Source organism: Procambarus clarkii, chromosome 42 (assembly GCF_040958095.1).
Source record: "Procambarus clarkii isolate CNS0578487 chromosome 42, FALCON_Pclarkii_2.0, whole genome shotgun sequence".
Classification (NCBI taxonomy): Eukaryota; Metazoa; Arthropoda; class Malacostraca; order Decapoda; family Cambaridae; genus Procambarus; species Procambarus clarkii.
This window is the reverse complement of record NC_091191.1, coordinates 29,349,495-29,376,172: the sequence shown is the minus strand read 5'-3', so window position 1 is coordinate 29,376,172 and position 26,678 is coordinate 29,349,495. Positions and strand designations below refer to the sequence as shown.

Genomic DNA, 26,678 nt, shown 5'->3' with positions numbered 1-26,678 from the left:
CTTGATGTTCCCAATTTTCTGATGGGAACATCAGACCATTTGGGAAGGCATCGGACGAGGGAGTGGGGAATGGTGAGGATGACGAGGGGACGGAGGTGACAGATAGTGGGGAGGACGAGGGAACAAGGGAGGCAGTAACGATAGGGAAGGACAAGAGGACGGGGGATTTTGGGATAGTGGGGACGAGGGGATGAGAGACAGGTGAATTGTGGGGAGGACAAAGGGACAGGGGAGTGGGGATTGTGGGAAGGAAGAGGAGACGGTGGAGTAGGGAATGGCGGAGAGGACGTGAGAACAGTGGAGTGGGGAATGGTTGGGAAACCGAGGAGATGGGTGAGGGGGGAATAGTGTGGAAGACTGGGGGACAGGGAAGATTGCTGTGGCTCAGCAACACACATGTGAAACCTCATCAGCTAGGGTTTGGGATCCCCCTAGGTTGTGAAGCTGCAGCACATGCAGCGCGGGCTTACATTGCTGATCTCCCGGACCAGAAGGCACTAGTAAAGCTTGACTTCAAAAATGCTTTCAATCAAGTCAGACGAGACGCTGTCCTCAGGGTTGTACACAACCATTTCCGTCCCCTTTACCCATTCATCCGATCGTGCTACAGTGGGGACTCTAAGCTTCTTTTTGGGGAGCATGAAATAAACTCCTGTGAAGGTGTCCAACAAGGTGACCCCTTAGCCCCCCTCCTTTTCTGCCTAGCTATCAAAGAGGTCACTGATAGTCTGACAAGCGAGCTAAACATCTGGTACCTGGATGATGGCACTCTAGCTGGAACTCCGGAAACCATTTTGGGGGATATAAGGAAAATCCAGGAGCAGGGAGCAGCCTTAGGCCTCATTCTCAATGCATCCAAATGTGAAATAATCTCCCGCAACCCAGACATCACTGGGCAAATACAAAATGTTCTTCCAGACATTCTCGTTGTCGAGCCACCGGACTGCACTCTCCTGGGTGCCCCCATTGGCCCACGAGCAATCCAGGAAGTCTTGGATGCAAAAATCACTGACCTAAAGAGAATGCTGGACAGGATTGACAAGATTGATGCCCATGATGCTCTCTTTCTCCTCACAAGATGCCTGTCTCTCCCTAAGTTGACCTACTTTCTGAGATGTTCTCCATCCTACAGCAGCCCTAAGTTAAATGTGTATGACACCCTACTGAGGTCCATGCTGGTGAAAGTCCTGAACTTGCCATTGGACGACTCTCAGTGGGAGCAAGCAACCCTTCCTGTAAGACTCGGCGGCCTTGGTGTCCGCACAGCCTCCCAAATTGCTCTACCAGCCTTCCTTTCCTCCTCCCATGCATCGCACGACCTCGTCAAAGATATTTTACCTGCAACCCTGAGAGATTCAGCAGGAATACACGATCCTGCTTTTACTGAATGTTCAAATCAGTGGGATGTTCTTGCAGCCCCAGCAACCATTATAGAGCCAACAAAACAACACAAACAGTCCGGCTGGGACCACCCTCTAGTGGAAAAAGTAGCTGATGCCATGCTCAGCGTCGCAACATCAGACAAGGAGAAAGGCACGCACTGCTCAAGGAGAGCAGTGCGTGCCCCCCATGCAGGAGACTTCCTCCTGGCAGTACCCATGTCAGCAATGGGCTCGCGCCTAGATCCAGAATCCCTTCGTGTAGCAGTGGCCCTCCGCCTTGGTGCCCCAATTCACACTGAATACAAGTGTATTTGCAACAGGGTGGAAGCAGACCAATACGGACTGCATGGGTTGCATTGCGGAAGCACAAAGGGCTGGAATGCAAGACACAACGAGGTCAATGACATCATCAAGAGAAGCCTCGTCTCAGCTAGGTGCCCAGCGGAGAGAGAACCTCACATCCTAGGGGTCCAAAACCCGGATTTCCCCCGCACTTTGCCCTGATGGCATCACCATATACACATGGAAGGAGGGGAGACAGTTGGTGTGGGACTACACATGTGTATCCACCCTGGCTGACACCTATGTACACTTCGGAGCTGATCAAGCAGGTGGGGCGGCCAACCACAGGGAAACAGCAAAATCACTCAAGTACAGGCGACTGGAAGGTCAATACCTCTTTGTTCCCATAGCGTCTGAGACGCATGGCCCCTGGGGCAAGAGTGCCTTGGGATTTCTCAAGGAATTGGGTTCCAAGCTCATTGACGTCACCAGAGACCCAAGGTCTTCCAGTTTTTTGTTTCAGTGCCTCAGTGTGGCGATCCAGAGGGGAAATGCTTGCTGCGTCCTCGGTTCCTGTCCGGAAGTGGAGGAGCTTCAAGAGATCCATAACCTTTAGGCATTTGTCTTGTATGTTTTGTAACCTTTAAATACACAATAAAGAAAAAAAAAGGGAAGGGGGTGGTAGGAGAAAAGCACACAGAAACTGTATTGGAGGGGACCCACATTCCCTCCAATGCGTTATGTGTGGTTTCCTCCGAGGCTATGGGTCCCCCTTCTTCCAGCCAGAGGTGGTACTTCCTTCCATTTAAAAAAAAAAAGGAAAAAAAAATATATTGTACCTAGTAGCCAGAACGACGTCGTACTCGGCCTACTATGCAAGGTTGGTAAGATATATACATGTGAGATATATATATATCTCAGATATATATATATATATATATATATATATATATATATATATATATATATATATATATATATATATATATATATGTCGTACCTAGTAGCCAGAATGCACTTCTCAGCCTACTATGCAAGGCCCTATTTGCCTAATAAGCCAAGTTTTTATGAATTAATTGTTTTTCGACTACCTAACCTACCTAAGCTAACCTAACCTAACTTTTTCGGCTACCTAACCTAACCTAACCTAACCTAACCTAACCTATTAAGATAGGTTAGGTTAGGTTAGGTAGGGTTGGTTAGGTTCGGTCATATACCTACGTTAATTTTAACTCCAATAAAAGAAAATTGACCTCATACATAATGAAATGGGTAGCTTTATCATTTTATAAGAAAAAAATTAGAGAAAATATATTAATTCAGGAAAACTTGGCTTATTAGGCAAATCGGGCCTTGCATAGTAGGCCGAGAAGTGCGTTCTGGCTACTAGGTACGACATATATATATATATATATATATATATATATATATATATATATATATATATATATATATATATATATATATATATATATATATGTCGTACCTAGTAGCCAGAACGCACTTTTTAGCCTACTATGCATGGCCCGATTTGCCTAATAAGCCAAGTTTTCATGAATTAATGTTTTTTCGACTACCTAATCTACCTAACCTAACTTTTTCGGCTATCTAACCTAACCTAACCTGTAAAGATAGGTTAGGTTAGGTTAGGTAGGGTTGGTTAGGTTCGGTCATATATCTACGTTAATTTTAACTCCAATAAAAGAAAATTGACCTCATACATAATGAAATGGGTAGCTTTATCATTTCATAAGAAAAAAAATTGAGAAAATATATTAATTCAGGAAAATTTGCCTTATTAGGCAAATCGGGCCTTGCATAGTAGGCTGAGTAGTATATATAGTAGTATAGTAGTATATATATATATATATATATATATATATATATATATATATATATATATATATATATATATATATATATATATATATATATATATATGTCGTACCTAGTAGCCAGAACGCACTTCTCAGCCTACTATGCAAGGCCCGATTGGCCTAGTAAGCCAAGTTTTCATGAATTAATTGTTTTTCGACTACCTAACCTACCTAACCTAACCTAATCTAACTTTTTCGGCTACCTAACCCAACCTAACCTATAAAGATAGGTTAGGTTAGGTTAGGTAGGGTTGGTTAGGTTCGGTCATATATCTACGTTAATTTTTACTCCAATAAAAAAAAATTGACCTCATACATAATGTAATGGGTAGCTTCATCACTTCATAAGAAAAAAATTAGAGAAAATATATTAATTCAGGAAAACTTGGCTTATTAGGCAAATCGGGCCCTGCATAGTAGGCTGAGAAGTGAGTTCTGGCTACTAGGTACGACATATATATATATATATATATATATATATATATATATATATATATATATATATATATATATATATATATATATATATATATATATATTTCTAGTCTGACGCGACACTTGAGCGCGTTTCGTAAAACTTATTACATTTTCAAAGACTTTAGTTTACACACACACACAACTATAGCTGAATAGAGCTTAAACATCTTAGATTTTTTATACCTGCATTTGGGTGAGGTGATATGTCACAACAGTTTTGGATGAGGTGAAAACAAACTTTCAACACAAGCCAGAACACGAAACAATGGGTATTGAAGGTAAGAATGGAAGTAATTGCAGAGGGCCTATTGGCCCATATTTCTTGATGCTTCTATATTGGAGCGGAGTCTTGAAGTGGGTAGAATATAGTTGTGCATTAATTGTCTGTTGATTGCTGGTGTTGACTTCTTGATGTGTAGTGCCTCGCAGATGTCAAGCCGCCTGCTATCGCTGTATCTCTCGATGATTTCTGTGTTGTTTACTAAGATTTCTCTGGCGATGGTTTAGTTGTGGGAAGAGATTATATGTTCCTTAATGGAGCCCTGTTGCTTATGCATCGTTATTATGCTTATGCCTGGAAAGAGATGTTGTTGTCTTGCCTGTATACTGAGTTTTTTTAGGCTTAAAGTCCCCAAGAGGGCATTTGAAGGCATAGACGACGTTGGTCTCTTTTCAAGTGTTCTTGCTTTGTGTCTGGAGAGATTTTTCATCAGTAGGTTGGCCGTTTTTTTTTTTTGGTTTTATAGTAAATCGGCAATTGTATTTTCTGATTTTTGTCTGTAGGGATAACGTTCCTATCAACAATATCTTTCAGGACCCTTTCCTCCGTTTTATGAGCTGTCGAAAAGAAATTTCTGTAAAATAGTCTAATAGGGGATACATGTGTTGTGTTAGTTGACTCTTTAGAGGTTGAATGGCGTTTTACCATTCTTTATATCATGTGCATATAGGATATGTGTGGAAGCTGGTCAAAATTGCATTTCACCTTTGTAAATGCATATTAATGACATTATGTGAAAGACACATCGAATACTTTTTGTAGGGCAGACGTACCTCTGTGTATCTATGTATTTATGTATGTAGGTTAGATTAGCATTTTTCAAGGCACTACAATCACCTTCTGTGGTTGATTGTTCAATAAATCCCTGAACTATATTTTTAACAGATCTCTCACCCTGTCCATGGAGGACAGAAGAAAATGTAATATGATGGTTAGCATTGTAAATGTGTGGCCACGTCTTAAGTAAAAAAACAAATGCTCGTCTTGGAGGCGTCGCGGTGGGGAGACTCCGGAATAAGCACTTCTTTAATGATTCTGTTTTACAACATTAAATTTGGCCCCAATGGCGATGCTTATTGGGCAGTGTTCCTCATGCTGTATAAGTGAACAACTAGCAGTAGCATTATATACAACTGTATTCTATCGGTCTTTTACCCTTATATGACGCCGTTTCGGTCCGTCCTGGAAAATTGTCTGACGACGTTTCGGCCCATCCTGGGCCGAAACATACTTAACAAGTCGTGTGGAGAAAGGGAGCAAAAGAACGTATGAATAAAAGCATGAAAACGAAAATAGCAGAAATATACCGGAAACTGCAAAGCACCTTATAGCAGCTAAATAAAGTACGCAGAAAAGGGGTGAAATGAAATAGAGTGACAAAAGAGAGAGACCAGTGTTACGGTGCCCTCTCCTATTTCTTTCGTTTGCCGGCTTAAAGAGTCATATCAGCTCTCCCTACTGATTCTCTGAGGTTCAGGGAGTCTAATGATATATGTGGCGACCAGACCGGCTGCCATTTAATGGAAGGAGGTTATATTATAAGTTGTAAATAAAGGAAAATTGGCGCCCTGTTATAAAATGAAACAGTATCCCCTACGGCAGATATGACCTTTTGGAAGGGAGACAAGCCGATCGCGGATTGGCCGACGTAGGTCGCGGGCGACAAATCAGGGCCCGCCATGACGTCACCGAGTGCCCCGGGCGGCGCCAACGTGAGAGTTGTACTGACCGTGGAAGCGACAGGACGCGCCTCGGTCTGCTCTCAGGGATTGGAGGCTCTGCAAGCCTTGTTCAGTGGATTGAGCTGGCTGTCGCAGCCATCATAGTTATTGGAGACCCTGCGCTTCTGGGAAGCCAAAGAGGAACCAAGTTCAGTGAGCAGAGAAGTGCCAAACTTGGAAAATAGTCGGCGACGACGCTGGGCGGCGCCGCTGGCTGGACGTTGAGGTCTGGAAGGTGGGCGAGCAAGCCTAGCTGTGACTGGGGTCACATCCACTGAGAATCTTGGAAGGACGACACAGTGCCTAGGACAAGGAGCGACGCCCTGTGGGAGAGGCGAGTGTGGGGAAAAATAGTGATTAGCTCAGCGCCCATCGATGAACCAGGATTGGGGCAGCTGAATCTCAGGGATTGGAACGGCGACGACGCGAAGGCTTCACGACACCTGAGGGCCTGTGGAACGTCCTGGATCGTCGAGGATCGACCCAAGGAAGCGTGGGAACCTCACACCATCGAGGGACAGGCGTCGTGAGCCAGGAGTGCAAGGTAGATCATTTTTCCCTCCCATTACCCCTTGTATGAGTAGGCTAGTTAGGCCACAATATTTACTCGTGTATGTGGCAGCAAGACTTTATTACTTTAATAGTAGAGTAGGCTGCAAGGCAGCTTGTGTCCAGGACTGTCAGAGAGGACAGTGTGTATGGATGGCAGGACAGTGAAGAAGAGGTGCCGACGTGGTGAAGAGGCCCTCCTGTGAGAGTGTGAGACTCCGGTCTTCCTGCCCATTTGAAGGAGTGTTGGAGGTCGTGGAAGAAGAGGCTGACGATCTCCAGACTCATTATCCATATTCCATATTCATGTATTACTTGTGATTGTGTGTGTGTGTTCATGTAATTTGCGTCAGTAAATCCACACATTTTATTACTGTGTTTGAGTGCGCCTCCATTTATGATATTTCTCTATGAGCATACATTTCTGGCTACAAACAATATATAATACACCCACTGAACTGCATTGCTGGGGTGCAGATATAATAACCCAGCTGGCGACCTTGCTAAGAGGAAGATAGAGAAGACAGGCGGGAAAGGAGTTCCTGCAACCTTTTTTTTTGTCTGGCAGGCAAGACTCAGGGAGGTTATGGTTATAGGTAAGCCTGAGTCTTCCTTCACTCCCCCACGGGTCTAGGCCGGAACTGTTAACAGCAGTTTCCCCGTGTTTGACTGAAGGGCTTCCAGGGTGAATCAGTGGCACCCCTTTGTGGTGGAAGCAAAGACCTGCGGAGGTGGGCATTGTTGGTCCTCTCTTGTGTGACCAAGGGGACTCCGGTGAATCCAGGGAGTCGGAGGGGCTGAGTATTTGGGCCTTTGAGCCCCTAGTGGCCGAGTGTTAGCAGAGCCCCGGACCGCCCACCCCCACGTGACAAGAGAACTGGCGACCTCGCCAGGATTCGAACCCCAGTAGCCAAGAACTGGGAACTTCGCCAGGAAGCGTGGATCAAGCTACAGTGTGGACCAAATTGCAAGACAAGTGTTGCCAGGGTACTAATACAGTGTGGCCAGTGAATTCGGTGGTACTGTTACTCAACCAGCTAAGGGACTGAAACGGTGAAATTAGTGCCTACTAACTTGTCTGTGCTGTCGTATATGCTCAATGATATAGAGATGGAGGAAGACAAAGTAAAGAAATTTATTGACACAAGGGACGAGAGAATTTTGGAAGAGTGTACCAAGGCCCAGCTCCAACAAGTGGCAAACCACTTTGGGATCAGGTTGAGGACGACTAAGGTAGCGGAGCGAAGGATAGAGATCATGGCACAGCTCACAGCTCGAGAGGAAGCGACGGGAGAGGAGCCATCTCAAGAGGAGCCGTCCCGAGGAGAGCCGTCGCAAGGTGAACCGTCCCGACTAGGGCCACCCCAAGCGCCTACCAGTGTGGAGAGAATTCACAGTGAACATGGGAGCAGTGGAAGGTCCAGCTGTAGTAAGAGGAGCCTGCAACTGGAAATAATGAAGATGCAACTGGAAGCCCAGCTGCGACGAGAGGAAAGAGAAGCGCAAATGCAGCGAGAGGAACGTGCAGCTGAGCTGCAGCGAGAGGAACGTGCAGCTGAGCTGCAGCGAGGTGAGCGAGAAGCACGGCTGCAGCTGCAGCGAGAGGAGCGAGAAGCTCGGCTGCAGCGAGAAGAAGGAGAGAGACAACTGCGACTGGAGGAGATAAAGGCAAAGAAAGAAGTCGAATTGCGTCGCGTTGAACGTGGTCTGCCCTCACTACCTGCACGGCGGGATGACCTCAAGGTAAGGGAACGTGACTTACCTACGTTCGAACCACAAGAAGCTGAGGCGTTCTTCGAACACTTTGAACGGATAGCGACTCTGAAGGAGTGGCCGGAAGATGATTGGGCTGCTCTGGTCCAGGGCAGATTGACTGGTGAGGCCCGGGAAGCCTATAACATGCTGGACCTAGAGGAGTGTACTAATTATGACGCGATTAAGAATGCGGTTCTCCACTCATTCCGGCTGACTCCGGAGATGTACCGGAAGCGGTTCAGAGAGTGTACAAGAGCGTCGGGAAAGACTTACGCCGAGACCGCCAGGGATATGGAACGGAAATTCCTACGATGGTTGAAGGCGGAGGAAGCGGAGTCGGTGGATGATATCAAACGACTGATAGTGATGGAGAAGTTTATGTCAGTGCTCCATCCTGAGTTGCGAGTAAGGGTGAGAGAAGCAGGTATTAAGGACCTGAAGGCTGCAGCGGATCGAGCCGACATGCTGGAGGAGGCACTACATATCAGGAGGGAGGGGCCGCCCAGACACTCGCCTTACCCCAGGTCGGGAGGGAACCTTAGGAGTTCAGGAGGAGCGAGGACGGGTGGGGACTCTCCCAAGAGTAGTGTGCCCGATGAAGTAACGTGGTTCAAGAGCTCAAGAGACGCGGGGAGGAAGCCCCAAGCTGTGAGCAGTGGACCTAACTCGGGAGCGAGTGCTGCAGTCCCGGACACGACGACAGGGAGTCCAAGGAGGACCCAGGGGACGTCTGCAAGTGGTACCGCCAGAGTGACTGGCGAGTGGCCGCCCAGGAGAGGCAGCCGATGCTACAACTGTGGCGTGAGAGGACATTATGCCCGCGAGTGTGAGGAGCACCAAAGGAATGTAGGATTAATGTTGGAAGAGGAGAGAGTGTTTGTTCACACCCCATATTATAGTGGACCCAACGTGAATGGTTGGGAAATGAAGTTGGGTGAACATCCCTTCGTTTTCGGGGCCAACGTGAAGTTTGGAAAGTCAGACCCAGTGGAGGTTGCCGTGCTTCGAGATACGGGTGCTGACATAAGTATGGTGACCAGGAGTATTCTCCCCAAGGAATTTAATGATTCACCTGTGGGAGTGGTGAGGATACGCAGTGTGGGGGAGGAATACAGGTTGCCACTTCACGAAGTACAGCTGATTGCCGACTGCGGAGTCGAGAAAGCTATGGTAGCTGTAGCCCCTAAGTTACCCCTAGAGCATGTACAAATGGTGCTGGGTAATGACCTCGGAGGAGGCAGGATACAACCCGATTGGGCCAGGAGTGCCTATGTTGCAAGCAGCAGTACAACCCTGCCAGGTGAGGTATCGGTCGTTCCAGATGGTGGTGAGGAAGCCGACTTCGCCAGGGAAAACGTCGCCAGAGACGACGACAACGAGGGCGAGAGTGCAGAGAGGTCGTCGGAGGTTGTGGAAAACCCCGACGGGGACCTCCGACTAAGCCTTATGATGCGTGTGGAGGAGTGGCGAGGAGCAGCTGTGCAAACGCCTGGGGCGGTGAAGAGGCTGCAGACCGCACTCCCTCCATACAGAAACGTGAATAAAGTAAGCTCAGTGGATGAGCGAACGGCAGTGAGGGGCAGAGTGGAGGAGCCACGACGCAGTGCACCCTATGCCGGCCAGATGAATAGTGGTAGGTGCAAGATGAACCACCGTAGTGAGGGGAGCCACAGGGAGGTGGATGAGCCCAACCACGAACCGAAGAAGACGTCTGCAGGGAAGAGAATCTCATGGAGGAGTGAAGATGTTCGTCGGGAACGAAGGAGCGAGTGGTATAGGAAAGGCAATACGAAGAAAGCAGGGAATAGGTACACCCAGGGTAGGCGCCAGCCTAACCAGAGGGGCATTGGGCCATCGCAAAAGCCTAGTGTGGAAGAGAGGAAGCTGCTGGATGGAGTACAGGTTACAAGTGCCACTGTGAGGAGACAACGCACCTATGGGAGAAGAGGAACCGAGAAGAGAGAAGATTGGCGAAGAGGAGATCATGAGAGGAAACATGGAGTACCTGTAGGACGCAGTGGAAATGCAAGACTATCTCGGAGTGCACGACGCGGTGGAGGCGCTGCATGCACTGAATCTTACAGTGGTAACGAGCCGTGGGAGTACACTCGTAGCCACGGAGAGGGGATTTCTTGTAGGTGTTCAGGGAACACCCATCACTCCCGTTCCTATGCGAGGTGGAGATACAATGAGGCAAGTGACTGGCAAGGTGGTACGAGCCACGTCACCAACTGGAGGAGTGACACTTCAGGAACGGAGGGAGCAAGAGTATAGATTGCCCTCTTGAGTGCTGCTCTTCCGATATGACTCTTATTTTAAGGGGAGGGGTATGTTACGGTGCCCTCTCCTATTTCTTTCGTTTGCCGGCTTAAAGAGTCATATCAGCTCTCCCTACTGATTCTCTGAGGTTCAGGGAGTCTAATGATATATGTGGCGACCAGACCGGCTGCCATTTAATGGAAGGAGGTTATATTATAAGTTGTAAATAAAGGAAAATTGGCGCCCTGTTATAAAATGAAACAGTATCCCCTACGGCAGATATGACCTTTTGGAAGGGAGACAAGCCGATCGCGGATTGGCCGACGTAGGTCGCGGGCGACAAATCAGGGCCCGCCATGACGTCACCGAGTGCCCCGGGCGGCGCCAACGTGAGAGTTGTACTGACCGTGGAAGCGACAGGACGCGCCTCGGTCTGCTCTCAGGGATTGGAGGCTCTGCAAGCCTTGTTCAGTGGATTGAGCTGGCTGTCGCAGCCATCATAGTTATTGGAGACCCTGCGCTTCTGGGAAGCCAAAGAGGAACCAAGTTCAGTGAGCAGAGAAGTGCCAAACTTGGAAAATAGTCGGCGACGACGCTGGGCGGCGCCGCTGGCTGGACGTTGAGGTCTGGAAGGTGGGCGAGCAAGCCTAGCTGTGACTGGGGTCACATCCACTGAGAATCTTGGAAGGACGACACAGTGCCTAGGACAAGGAGCGACGCCCTGTGGGAGAGGCGAGTGTGGGGAAAAATAGTGATTAGCTCAGCGCCCATCGATGAACCAGGATTGGGGCAGCTGAATCTCAGGGATTGGAACGGCGACGACGCGAAGGCTTCACGACACCTGGGGGCCTGTGGAACGTCCTGGATCGTCGAGGATCGACCCAAGGAAGCGTGGGAACCTCACACCATCGAGGGACAGGCGTCGTGAGCCAGGAGTGCAAGGTAGATCATTTTTCCCTCCCATTACCCCTTGTATGAGTAGGCTAGTTAGGCCACAATATTTACTCGTGTATGTGGCAGCAAGACTTTATTACTTTAATAGTAGAGTAGGCTGCAAGGCAGCTTGTGTCCAGGACTGTCAGAGAGGACAGTGTGTATGGATGGCAGGACAGTGAAGAAGAGGTGCCGACGTGGTGAAGAGGCCCTCCTGTGAGAGTGTGAGACTCCGGTCTTCCTGCCCATTTGAAGGAGTGTTGGAGGTCGTGGAAGAAGAGGCTGACGATCTCCAGACTCATTATCCATATTCCATATTCATGTATTACTTGTGATTGTGTGTGTGTGTTCATGTAATTTGCGTCAGTAAATCCACACATTTTATTACTGTGTTTGAGTGCGCCTCCATTTATGATATTTCTCTATGAGCATACATTTCTGGCTACAAACAATATATAATACACCCACTGAACTGCATTGCTGGGGTGCAGATATAATAACCCAGCTGGCGACCTTGCTAAGAGGAAGATAGAGATGACAGGCGGGAAAGGAGTTCCTGCAACCTTTTTTTTTGTCTGGCAGGCAAGACTCAGGGAGGTTATGGTTATAGGTAAGCCTGAGTCTTCCTTCACTCCCCCACGGGTCTAGGCCGGAACTGTTAACAGCAGTTTCCCCGTGTTTGACTGAAGGGCTTCCAGGGTGAATCAGTGGCACCCCTTTGTGGTGGAAGCAAAGACCTGCGGAGGTGGGCATTGTTGGTCCTCTCTTGTGTGACCAAGGGGACTCCGGTGAATCCAGGGAGTCGGAGGGGCTGAGTATTTGGGCCTTTGAGCCCCTAGTGGCCGAGTGTTAGCAGAGCCCCGGACCGCCCACCCCCACGTGACACCAGAAGAAATAAAAAGACAACACGTAGGGTTATACAACTAAGACAGATCACGTTTGTTTAAGATAATTACAGGATTTAAGTATGTTCTGAGAAAGGCAGGAGTCGACAGTATCTATGTGGTTCCTGTTGGGGAATGTTGTGTATGAGAGTAATAATACTGTCATATATATACACGAACCTACATGCAATCTTAAATATATATATATATATATATATATATATATATATATATATATATATATATATATATATATTATATATATATATATATATATATATATATATATATATATATATATATATATATATATATATATATATATATATATATATATATTGATTGACATTCAATCACACATATACATGGTCTACTTAACAATGAAACATATCCACGGACCAAGATATTTACACATATATATACACGGACCAACATTGTGTCATTATTATTCATATAATAACATAGTCATATATATATATATATATATATATATATATATATATATATATATATATATATATATATATATATATATATATATATATATATATATATATATATATATATATACATATATATACACGTAAAACATACATCTATATATATATATATATATATATATATATATATATATATATATATATATATATATATATATATATATATATATATATATATATATATATATATATATATATATATATATATATTAGTATATTTTGGTAGCAGTCTTTCCTGTAGACATATATTATTAAATATGACCGAAAAATTAAGATTAATAATTCTAACACGAATTTTCTCAATCTTTCGTACATTACGCTTCACTGTTGGAGGTAAATCAAAAATCACTTCTCCAAAATTCATTTTTATTTCTAGTCTGACGCGACACGGGCGCGTTTCGTAAAACTTATAACATTTTCAAAGACTTCACAAATACACAACTGATTAGAACTTACGTATTCTCTGATTTTATATCTACATTTGAGTGAGGTGGGAAGGGTGATGTGGCATTAACACAAGACAGAACAAGGGGGGGATATTAATAGGGTATTAAAAGTATCAACACAAGACAGAACAGAAACAATAAGTATTGAATAGAAGTGTTTGTAGAAAGCCTATTGGTCCATATTTCTTGATACTTCTATATTGGAGCGGAGTCTTGAGTTGTGTTCTCAGTTCTGAGTTCTAATCAGTTGTGTATTTGTGAAGTCTTTGAAAATGTAATAAGTTTTACGAAACGCGCCCGTGTCGCGTCAGACTAGAAATAAAAATGAATTTTGGAGAAGTGATTTTTGATTTACCTCCAACAGTGAAGCGTAATGTACGAAAGATTGAGAAAATTCGTGTTAGAATTATTAATCTTACTTTTTCGGTCATATTTAATAATATATATATATATATATATATATATATATATATATATATATATATATATATATATATATATATATATATATATATATATATATATATATATATGGAACAACATACTCAAACATATACACAGTAATCATAGTCATACATACGGACGGACGAACATTCATGTACACAGACAAACATACAGTTATTCATGTACACAATCAGTCATACACATTCAGAGAGGAAAATAGACATTCAAGGTAGATAAAGACAGGCAATTTAGGACGGGTGGCACTCGTATATGAGCTGGAGAGGGGAGGGGTGGGCACAGGTGGAAACTGAGTGCCCAAATGAGCCACAGAGACATTAGAAATAGTTTTTGTTTTCAGTGTCAGAGTAGTTAACAAATGGAATGTATTAGGACGTTATGAGGTTGAGGCTGACTCCATATACAGTTTCAGATGTGTATGATAGAGTCAAATAATCCCAGGAACCTGTACACCAGTTGATTGGTAGTTGAGAGGCTGGACCAATGGCTTGCGAGGCTGGAGAGGCTTGCGAGGCTCAACCCTCGCAAGCACGAATAAATGAGTGACACACAGCATGACATTTGCTCTGATCTACATAGCAATTTATAAACACTGATCTTGATATATGTTATATTTGCTTCGTGCATATGTACAGTCGTACATATACACCATATACACGGGGACCAAAAATAATAATTACTCACACACACGTTGACCCACAAACAGAGACGTGCATAATACGATATAACAGCATAACTGATTGTTACTAAGCCCATTAAGCTTGCCTGCCATGACAGCTGTCTGGTCTCATGCACAGGGAATTATTTTACCATGCATGTGGGCGCTCAGGTCAGTTAACACAATATATATATATATATATATATATATATATATATATATATATATATATATATATATATATATATATATATATATATATATATATATATATATATATATATATATATATATTGTGAAAAAAAAAAAAAAAAAAAAAAAAAAAAAAAAAAAAAAATATATATATATATATATATATATATATATTGTGTTAACTATATATAAATAACACAATATACATATATTGTATATATATATATATATATATATATATATATATATATATATATATATATATATATATATATATATATATATATATATATATATATATATATATATATGTTGTACCTAGTAGCCAGAACGCAATTCTCAGCCTACTATGCAAGGCCCGATTTGCCTAATAAGCCAAGTTTTCATGAATTAATTGTTTTTCGACTACCTAACCTACCTAACCTAACCTAACCTAACTTTTTCGGCTACCTAACCTAACCTAACCTATAAAGATAGGTTAGGTTAGGTTAGGTAGGGTTGGTTAGGTTCGGTCATATATCTACGTTAATTTTAACTCCAATAAAAAAAAATTGACCTCATACATAATGAAATGGGTAGCTTTATCATTTCAACAGAAAAAATTTTGAGAAAATATATTAATTCTGGAAAACTTGGCTTATTAGGCAAATCGGGCCTTGCATAGTAGGCCGAGAAGTGCGTTCTGGCTACTAGGTACGACATATATATATATATATATATATATATATATATATATATATATATATATATATATATATATATATATATATATATATATATATATATATATATATATATATATATATATGTCGTACCTAGTAGCTAGAACGCACTTCTCAGCCTACTATGCAAGGCCCGATTTGCCTAATAAGCCAAGTTTTCATGAATTAATTGTTTTTCGATTACCTAACCTACCCTAACGTTTTCGGCTACCTAACTTAACCTAACCTATAGAGATAGGTTAGGTTAGGTTAGGTAGGGTTAGTTAGGTTCGGTCATATATCTACGTTAATTTTAACTCCAATAAAAAGAAATTGACCTCAAACATAATGAAATGGGTAGCTTTATCATTTCATAAAAACAAAATTAGAGAAAATATATTAATTCAGGAAAACTCGGCTTATTAGGCAAACCGTGCCTTGCATATTAGGCTGAGAAGTGCGTTCTGGCTACTAGGTACGACATATATATATATATATATATATATATATATATATATATATATATATATATATATATATATATATATATATATATATATATATATATATATATATATATATATATATGTCGTACCTAGTAGCCAGAACGCACTTCTCAGCCTAATATGCAAGGCCCGATTTGCCTAATAAGCCAACTTTTCATGAATTAATGTTTTTTCGATTTGATGAAATGCTATGCCCAAGATTACCATCTGAGTGACTGCGGGGAAGTGGTTCAAATCACTTTGGCTATCACTTCCTTATGTCCGGTTGTGATGGTCAAGCGGATTAGGGCGTCCTGTAGTTACCAGTTGGGTTGGCTTGTTCGCATATATATATATATATTTATATATATATATATATATATATATATATATATATATATATATATATATATATATATATATATATATATATATATATATATATATATATTATTAAATATGACCGAAAAAGTAAGATTAATAATTCTAACACGAATTTTCTCAATCTTTCGTACATTTCTTTTCACTGTTGGAGGTAAATCAAAAATCAATTCTCCAAAATTCATTTTCATTTCTAGTCTGACGCGACACGAGCGTCAGACTCGTAGTAGAGAGGAAAGTAGAGTTGGAAATTCTGTTGGACGACATATTCGACCTCGAGACACAAAAGAAGGTCACTACCAAAGATACCTTACAAGCAGAACTTATTGCAGAAGGAGGAAAGAATCGAGGCAATTACAGAAGCACCATACTGTCCCCCGAGCTCAAAACGGCAGCTAAAAGCCTTCGTTAGAACAAGGAGATAGTTGTCAGGAGAGGTGACAAGTCGCCAATATGTGTCATTCTTAAAAAAGACGAATATCTGGCGAAAATGGACCTCATACTCTCTGACCAAACTAAGTTCCAAAGGGTAACGAAGGACACTACAGCCGAATTAAAAGCAAAGATCAACAAACTGATCGAAACTGTGAACGCCAAGAAATCTGGACTCCACCTGCCAAAGATCATTGGGGAATATAAACCTGGATATGCGTATGGAAATGTCAAGACACACAAGCCTGGAAACCCACTTCGGCCAATCATTAGCCAGATACCCACACCCACGTACAGACTGGCGAAGCGACTCAACGGCCTGCTGACTCCTTATGTTCCTTGCGCCTTCAGCCTGAAGTCTCCAAAGGAATTTGTTGACTTACTGCGTGGCACACGGGCCACAGGGATAAGAGCCTCGTTGGACGTAGAATCGCTGTTTACCAACGTACCTGTGGACGAGACAATCGGGATGATAGCCGACAGAGTGTATCGTGATCCAGCCTGTACTCCTCTTGACATACCAGAAAATATTCTGAGGAAACTACTCCAAGCTTGTACTAAAGAGGCACCCTTCTTGAGCCCGGATGGGCACATGTATAAGCAAGTAGATGGGGTCGCCATGGGTTCTCCCCTAGGTGTCCTGTTTGCAAACTTCTACATGGGTACCATCGAGAAAAAATACTTAGTCGACATGAACTTGAAACCGGCCATATACTGCAGGTATGTTGACGACATTTTTACACAGGTACCTGATGTCAGACATCTGCAGGAGCTGAAGGAGACATTTGAGCAGAGTTCCGTGCTGCGTTTCACTTACGAGATGGAAAAGGATGGGAAGCTGCCCTTTCTAGATGTAACAGTCATGGAAAAGAGCGGAGGTTTCCACACTGCAGTCTACACTAAGGAAACGAACATAGGAATGTGCCTAAATGCCAACAGCGACTGCCCAGACAGGTACAAGAGGAGTGTTGTTAACGCATATGTCGACCGTGCTCTCAGCCACAGCTCAGAATGGAAGCAAGTCGACGAAGAACTCTGTAGGGTAAGGCAGGTCCTAGTCAACAACGGCTTCTCCAATGGTTTCGTCGCAGACATCATAAGAAGGAAAGTGAAACGCCATGCAACCTCTGAAGAGACAACTAACACAACACCTATACCCCCTATTAGACTATTTTACAGGAGCTTCTTTTCCACAGCTCATAAAACGGAGGAAAGGGTCCTGAAAGATATTGTTAATAGAAACGTTATCCCTACAGACAAAAATCAGAGGATACAACTGACGATTTACTATAAAACCAGAAAAACGGCCAGCCTACTTATGAGAAACTCTCCAGACACAAAACAGAACGCTTTAAAAGAGACTAACGTCGTCTATGCCTTCAAATGCCCTCTTGGGGACTGTAAGCTCCAAAAAACCCAGTATATAGGCAAGACAACAACATCTCTTTCTAGGCGTTTAATGATGCATAAGCAACAGGGCTCCATTAAGGAACATATAATCTCTTCCCACAACCAAACCATCGCCAGAGAAATCCTAGTAAACAACACAGAAATCATCGATAGATACAGCGATAGCAGGCGGCTTGACGTTTGCGAGGCACTACACATCAAGAAGTCAACACCAGCAATCAACAGCCAATTAATGCACAACTATATTCTACCCACCTCAAGACTCCGCTCCAATATAGAAGCATCAATAAATATGGACCAATAGGCTTTCTACAAACACTTCTATTCAATACCCATTGTTTCGTGTTCTGTCTTGTGTTGATGAAATTAATACCCTATTAATGCCACCTCTTGTTCTGTCTTGTGTTGATGAAATTAATACCCTATTAATGCCACCTCACCCCATCCACCTCACTCAAATGTAAATATAAAATCGGAGATGCGTAAGTTCTATTCAGTTGTGTATTTGTAAACTAAAGTCTTTGAAAATGTAATAAGTTTTACGAAACGCGCTCGTGTCGCGTCAGACTAGAAATAAAAATGAATTTTGGAGAATTGATTTTTGATTTACCTCTAGCAGTGAAAAGAAGTGTACGAAAGATTGAGAAAATTCGTGTTAGAATTATTAATCTTACTTTTTCGGTCATATTTAATAATATATGTCTACAGGAAAGACTGCTACCAAAATATACTAATATTAAAGCGCACGACCCAGCAGCAAGGAATCAAGCCTTCACGATAAAATATCGCCAGGATCTGATTCGTGATCAGATATACAAGGCAGAGAATGAAATCAAAGACAACAAAACGCAACTACTTCATGCTACAAACGAGTGGAGAAATAGCAACATCGACGAAAGTATCCGTACCCGCATTGAACAACACCTCGACATCCTCACAGACCAACATCACCTCAGCACTGAAGCAAAGATTATCAAGAAACTAACAACATTATATGGAGGACCTATGGCAATTCCACGACCAAGAGATGGCTTCCTGAACCTTGCAGGAATTAAACTCACTGAGGACCAAGTCACTCTCCTAAATCTGGGCATAAACTGTCATGTTATGTCCAGACCGAGTGAGATGGCCCGGAAAGTAGAGTTGGAAATTCTGTTGGACGACATATACGACCTCGAGACACAAAAGAAGGTCACTACCAAAGATACCTTACAAGCAGAACTTATTGCAGAAGGAGGAAAGAATAGAGGCAATTACAGAAGCACCATACTGTCCCCCGAGCTCAAAGCGGCAGCTAAAAGCCTTCGTGAGAACAAGGAGATAGTTGTCAGGAGAGGTGACAAGTCGCCAATATATGTCATTCTTAAAAAAGACGAATATCTGGCGAAAATGAACCTCATACTCTCTGACCAAACTAAGTTCCAAAGGGTAACGAAGGACACTACAGCCGAATTAAAAGCAAAGGTCAACAAACTGATCGAAACTGTGAACGCCAAGAAATCCGGACTCCACCTGCCAAAGATCATTGGGGAATATAAACCTGGATATGCGTATTGAAATGTCAAGACACACAAGCCTGGAAACCCACTTCGGCCAATCATTAGCCAGATACCCACACCCACGTACAGACTGGCGAAGCGACTCAACGGCCTGCTGACTCCTTATGTTCCTTGCGCCTTCAGCCTGAAGTCTCCAAAGGAATTTGTTGACTTACTGCGGGGCACACGGGCCACAGGGATAAGATCCTCGTTGGACGTAGAATCGCTGTTTACCAACGTACCTGTGGACGAGACAATCGGGATGATAGCCGACAGAGTGTATCGTGATCCAGCCTGTACTCCTCTTGACATACCAGAAAATATTCTGAGGAAACTACTCCAAGCTTGTACTAAACAGGCACCCTTCTTGAGCCCGGATGGGCACATGTATAAGCAAGTAGATGGGGTCGCCATGGGTTCTCCCCTAGGTGTCCTGTTTGCAAACTTCTACATTGGTACCATCGAGCAAAAAGTCTTAGTCGACATGAACTTGAAACCGGCCATATACTGCAGGTATGTTGACGACATTTTTACACAGGTACCTAATGTCAGACATCTGCAGGAGCTGAAGGAGGCATTTGAGCAGAGTTCCACGCTGCGTTTCCCTTACGAGATGGAAAAGGATGGGAAGCTGCCCTTTCTAGATGTAACAGTCATGGAAAAGAGCGGAGGTTTCCACACTGCAGTCTACACTAAGGAAACGAACATAGGAATGTGCCTAAATGCCAACAGCGACTGCCCAGACAGGTACAAGAGGAGTGTTGTTAACGCATATGTCGACCGTGCTCTCAGCCACAGCTCAGAATGGAAGCAAGTCGACGAAGAACTCTGTAGGGTAAGGCAGGTCCTAGTCAACAAAGGCTTCTCCAATGGTTTCGTTGAAGACATCATAAGAAGGAAAGTGAAACGCCATGCAACCTCTGAAGAGACAACTAACACAACACCTATACCCCCTATTAGACTATTTTACAGGAACTTCTTTTCCACAGCTCATAAAACGGAGGAAAGGGTCCTGAAAGATATTGTTAATAGAAACGTTATCCCTACAGACAAAAATCAGAGGATACAACTGACGATTTACTATAAAACCAGAAAATCGGCCAGCCTACTCATGAGAAACTCTCCAGACACAAAACAGAACGCTTTAAAAGAGACTAACGTCGTCTATGCCTTCAAATGCCCTCTTGGGGACTGTAAGCTCCAAAAAACCCAGTATATAGGCAAGACAACAACATCTCTTTCTAGGCGTTTAACGATGCATAAGCAACAGGGCTCCATTAAGGAACATATAATCTCTTCCCACAACCAAACCATCGCCAGAGAAATCCTAGTAAACAACACAGAAATCATCGATAGATACAGCGATAGCAGGCGGCTTGACGTTTGCGAGGCACTACACATCAAGAAGTCAACACCAGCAATCAACAGCCAATTAATGCACAACTATATTCTACCCACCTCAAGACTCCGCTCCAATATAGAAGCATCAATAAATATGGACCAATAGGCTTTCTACAAACACTTCTATTCAATACCCATTGTTTCGTGTTCTGTCTTGTGTTGATGAAATTAATACCCTATTAATGCCACCTCTTGTTCTGTCTTGTGTTGATGAAATTAATACCCTATTAATGCCACCTCACCCCATCCACCTCACTCAAATGTAAATATAAAATCGGAGATGCGTAAGTTCTATTCAGTTGTGTATTTGTAAACTAAAGTCTTTGAAAATGTAATAAGTTTTACGAAACGCGCTCGTGTCGCGTCAGACTAGAAATAAAAATGAATTTTGGAGAATTGATTTTTGATTTACCTCTAGCAGTGAAAAGAAGTGTACGAAAGATTGAGAAAATTCGTGTTAGAATTATTAATCTTACTTTTTCGGTCATATTTAATAATATATGTCTACAGGAAAGACTGCTACCAAAATATACTAATATTAAAGCGCACGACCCAGCAGCAAGGAATCAAGCCTTCACGATAAAATATCGCCAGGATCTGATTCGTGATCAGATATACAAGGCAGAGAATGAAATCAAAGACAACAAAACGCAACTACTTCATGCTACAAACGAGTGGAGAAATAGCAACATCGACGAAAGTATCCGTACCCGCATTGAACAACACCTCGACATCCTCACAGACCAACATCACCTCAGCACTGAAGCAAAGATTATCAAGAAACTAGCAACATTATATGGAGGACCTATGGCAATTCCACGACCAAGAGATGGCTTCCTGAACCTTGCAGGAATTAAACTCACTGAGGACCAAGTCACTCTCCTAAATCTGGGCATAAACTGTCATGTTATGTCCAGACCGAGTGAGATGGCCCGGAAAGTAGAGTTGGAAATTCTGTTGGACGACATATTCGACCTCGAGACACAAAAGAAGGTCACTACCAAAGATACCTTACAAGCAGAACTTATTGCAGAAGGAGGAAAGAATAGAGGCAATTACAGAAGTACCATACTGTCCCCCGAGCTCAAAGCGGCAGCTAAAAGCCTTCGTGAGAACAAGGAGATAGTTGTCAGGAGAGGTGACAAGTCGCCAATATATGTCATTCTTAAAAAAGACGAATATCTGGCGAAAATGAACCTCATACTCTCTGACCAAACTAAGTTCCAAAGGGTAACGAAGGACACTACAGCCGAATTAAAAGCAAAGGTCAACAAACTGATCGAAACTGTGAACGCCAAGAAATCCGGACTCCACCTGCCAAAGATCATTGGGGAATATAAACCTGGATATGCGTATGGAAATGTCAAGACACACAAGCCTGGAAACCCACTTCGGCCAATCATTAGCCAGATACCCACACCCACGTACAGACTGGCGAAGCGACTCAACGGCCTGCTGACTCCTTATGTTCCTTGCGCCTTCAGCCTGAAGTCTCCAAAGGAATTTGTTGACTTACTGCGGGGCACACGGGCCACAGGGATAAGATCCTCGTTGGACGTAGAATCGCTGTTTACCAACGTACCTGTGGACGAGACAATCGGGATGATAGCCGACAGAGTGTATCGTGATCCAGCCTGTACTCCTCTTGACATACCAGAAAATATTCTGAGGAAACTACTCCAAGCTTGTACTAAAGAGGCACCCTTCTTGAGCCCGGATGGGCACATGTATAAGCAAGTAGATGGGGTCGCCATGGGTTCTCCCCTAGGTGTCCTGTTTGCAAACTTCTACATGGGTACCATCGAGCAAAAAGTCTTAGTCGACATGAACTTGAAACCGGCCATATACTGCAGGTATGTTGACGACATTTTTACACAGGTACCTAATGTCAGACATCTGCAGGAGCTGAAGGAGGCATTTGAGCAGAGTTCCACGCTGCGTTTCCCTTACGAGATGGAAAAGGATGGGAAGCTGCCCTTTCTAGATGTAACAGTCATGGAAAAGAGCGGAGGTTTCCACACTGCAGTCTACACTAAGGAAACGAACATAGGAATGTGCCTAAATGCCAACAGCGACTGCCCAGACAGGTACAAGAGGAGTGTTGTTAACGCATATGTCGACCGTGCTCTCAGCCACAGCTCAGAATGGAAGCAAGTCGACGAAGAAATCTGTAGGGTAAGGCAGGTCCTAGTCAACAAAGGCTTCTCCAATGGTTTCGTTGAAGACATCATAAGAAGGAAAGTGAAACGCCATGCAACCTCTGAAGAGACAACTAACACAACACCTATACCCCCTATTAGACTATTTTACAGGAACTTCTTTTCCACAGCTCATAAAACGGAGGAAAGGGTCCTGAAAGATATTGTTAATAGAAACGTTATCCCTACAGACAAAAATCAGAGGATACAACTGACGATTTACTATAAAACCAGAAAAACGGCCAGCCTACTCATGAGAAACTCTCCAGACACAAAACAGAACGCTTTAAAAGAGACTAACGTCGTCTATGCCTTCAAATGCCCTCTTGGGGACTGTAAGCTCCAAAAAACCCAGTATATAGGCAAGACAACAACATCTCTTTCTAGGCGTTTAACGATGCATAAGCAACAGGGCTCCATTAAGGAACATATAATCTCTTCCCACAACCAAACCATCGCCAGAGAAATCCTAGTAAACAACACAGAAATCATCGATAGATACAGCGATAGCAGGCGGCTTGACGTTTGCGAGGCACTACACATCAAGAAGTCAACACCAGCAATCAACAGCCAATTAATGCACAACTATATTCTACCCACCTCAAGACTCCGCTCCAATATAGAAGCATCAATAAATATGGACCAATAGGCTTTCTACAAACACTTCTATTCAATACCCATTGTTTCGTGTTCTGTCTTGTGTTGATGAAATTAATACCCTATTAATGCCACCTCTTGTTCTGTCTTGTGTTGATGAAATTAATACCCTATTAATGCCACCTCACCCCATCCACCTCACTCAAATGTAAATATAAAATCGGAGATGTGTAAGTTCTATTCAGTTGTGTATTTGTAAACTAAAGTCTTTGAAAATGTAATAAGTTTTACGAAACGCGCTCGTGTCGTGTCAGACTAGAAATAAAAATGAATTTTAGAGAATTGATTTTTGATTTACCTCCAACAGTGAAAAGGAATGTACGAAAGATTGAGAAAATTCGTGTTAGAATTATTAATCTTACTTTTTCGATCATATTTAATAATATATGTCTACAGGAAAGACTGCTACCAATATATATATATATATATATATATATATATATATATATATATATATATATATATATATATATATATATATATATATATATACATATATATACATATATATATATATATATATATATATATATATATATATATATATATATATATATATATATATATATATATATTTATATGTGTGTGTGTGTGTGTGTGTGTGTGTGTGTGTGTAAATCACGAAAAATAAACACGTGATTAAAAATGTGACAGTGTCAGACCGCGGATGAAAATTGAAACAGGAATTTCCTTAAGTACTTTCGTATATTAATACGTCTTCAGAAGGAGTCTGAAGATATATATATATATATATATATATATATATATATATATATATATATATATATATATATATATATATATATATATATATATATATATATATATATATATATATATATATATATATATATATATATATACATATATATATATATTGTTACGATAATCTCCTTCAAGAGAGATTTGGCCTGCTCTCTCCTATCATCATGTTACTTCAGTACATCTACAACATCTAGATACTACAATCAAGAGTAGTATATATTTAGTAGAATACGTTTCTACCAGGCGTATACGTACCCTACACTCGCTTTCCACCTTCCCCCCCCCCCCCTCCCCCCCGCTGTTGCCACTCCATCTTAGTCGATCACCAAACCATCACTTCCAGCTAGCATGTGTCCCATTGGTAAATCGTCGTCTGCACTCGACTTCAGTGCCATCTGCATAGCTGATGACTAAGCATGCACGAGCCATTGGATTTAGAATATTCTGTGCTCTCAAAGCTGACACACCTATCTAATATACGCTCTGTGTAATAGTGGATGTGTTCAGCCAGCAAATATTCTCAGCACCTTTTAATTAATTTTTTGTCTTGTTCATTGTAGAGTAACATAACCACTGTTTTATTTTATATATTTTTTTTTACTTTGTAATCTTGTTTATTTGCACTGTACATAGCCAAGTGATTATCTTTGTTCATATTTGTTTTCAAGTTAATTAAAGTTTCATTGTTCATACGATTTGTTTTGCGTGTTTTTCCCTTACTTTACCACAGGAGGCAACAGACGTGCAGTCAACTTTTTTTTTTGTAAATGTGATTGGCATTGACACCAGCCATTTGGAGGACTGCCAAACATCTACATTTTTTTTCTATCACATTTAATGGGGGCCTGTCCGGGAGTTGAACTTGGGACCTCTCGCACCCCTACACGTTGGTCAGAGATGATGATATTTACTCAGGTAGGGAATTGGCTTTCTTTTTCAGAGCACAATGAACGCTAATTCTGTAAGTATCATATAGTTAAGTAGGAAACCCCTTGCTTCTGTCCTATTGAGACCCGGCAAGGTATCCCTACATTCTTGGACTTCCCTTTCACTTTTGAAATAATTACAAGTTTCATTTGTTTTTGAAACTATCAGTTTCGTTTATTTAGTAGGATTTTCTTGCCTTTATTCTCTTATATTGAGTACTGGACAAGATTTCCTGTGATTATGATTGAATAATTATTTAACATGTAATATTACCGTTAATTGTTTTTACATTAACGATTGAATTTCCACAGGATAGTTACCAGTTGCCACGTCATCCTGTTACTGACACTGATAATTTCACAGGTATATTTGCTGTACGTTTATTTGCTATCTCAAAATGTTTCGTCTCTCAGCATTTCGTAAGGATCTAGCAAGTGAAGTACGGAACTTAATTCGTGCCAGGAAAACAGAATTACAAACTCTAGCACATGAGTATCACCTGGATGTTCCTCACGGAGCCAACAAAAGTGACTTGCACAACATTATCCTGGACCACCTCTGAGATGAAGGAATAAAAACTCTGATTCTCACGATAACTATTCTATTGCAGATCGGCATGCTCTGGCAGCTCAGAAGTTAAAGCTCGAACTAGCGAAAGTAGAGCGTGAACTACAAAAGGAAGCTCTATAACAACAGAAAGAAGCTCTCCAGATAAAGGAACATGAGGCTGCCCTCAAGAAAGAAGAACAGGAATGAGAGGCTGCCCTAAAGAAAGAAGAACAGGAATACGAGGCTGCCCTAAAGAAAGAAGAACAGGAATACGAGGCTGCCCTAAAGAAAGAAGAACAGGAATGAGAGGCTGCCCTAAAGAAAGAAGAACAGGAACACGAGGCGGCCCTAAAGGAACGCGAGGCTGCCCTAAAGAAAGACGAACAGGTTCGCGAGGCTGCCCTGGAGAAAGAAGAACAGAAACGCGAGGCAGCCCTACAACGTGAACGTGAGAGGGAACAGCTTGAAGCAAGAAAACGTCACCTGGAGATGCAACGTGATGACGATAAGAAGCAAGCTGATAGCTCTCTAGAATATCGTCAACAAGAACTCAACTTGGAAACTACACACCACAATC

At 42.4% G+C, this 26,678-nt stretch overlaps 1 protein-coding gene across 1 annotated transcript in view; it reads right to left on the bottom strand.

The window, feature by feature from the left end:
- The window catches only part of LOC138373465 (mucin-1-like), a 37,121-nt gene extending 11,234 nt beyond the window's left edge, over positions 1-25,887 (bottom strand). Inside the window, exon 1 of the mRNA XM_069339675.1 lies at positions 25,873-25,887. Coding sequence (XP_069195776.1) covers positions 25,873-25,887 — 15 coding nt within the window. The remainder of the gene's footprint in view (positions 1-25,872) is intronic.
- Positions 25,888-26,678: the final 791 nt, after the last annotated feature.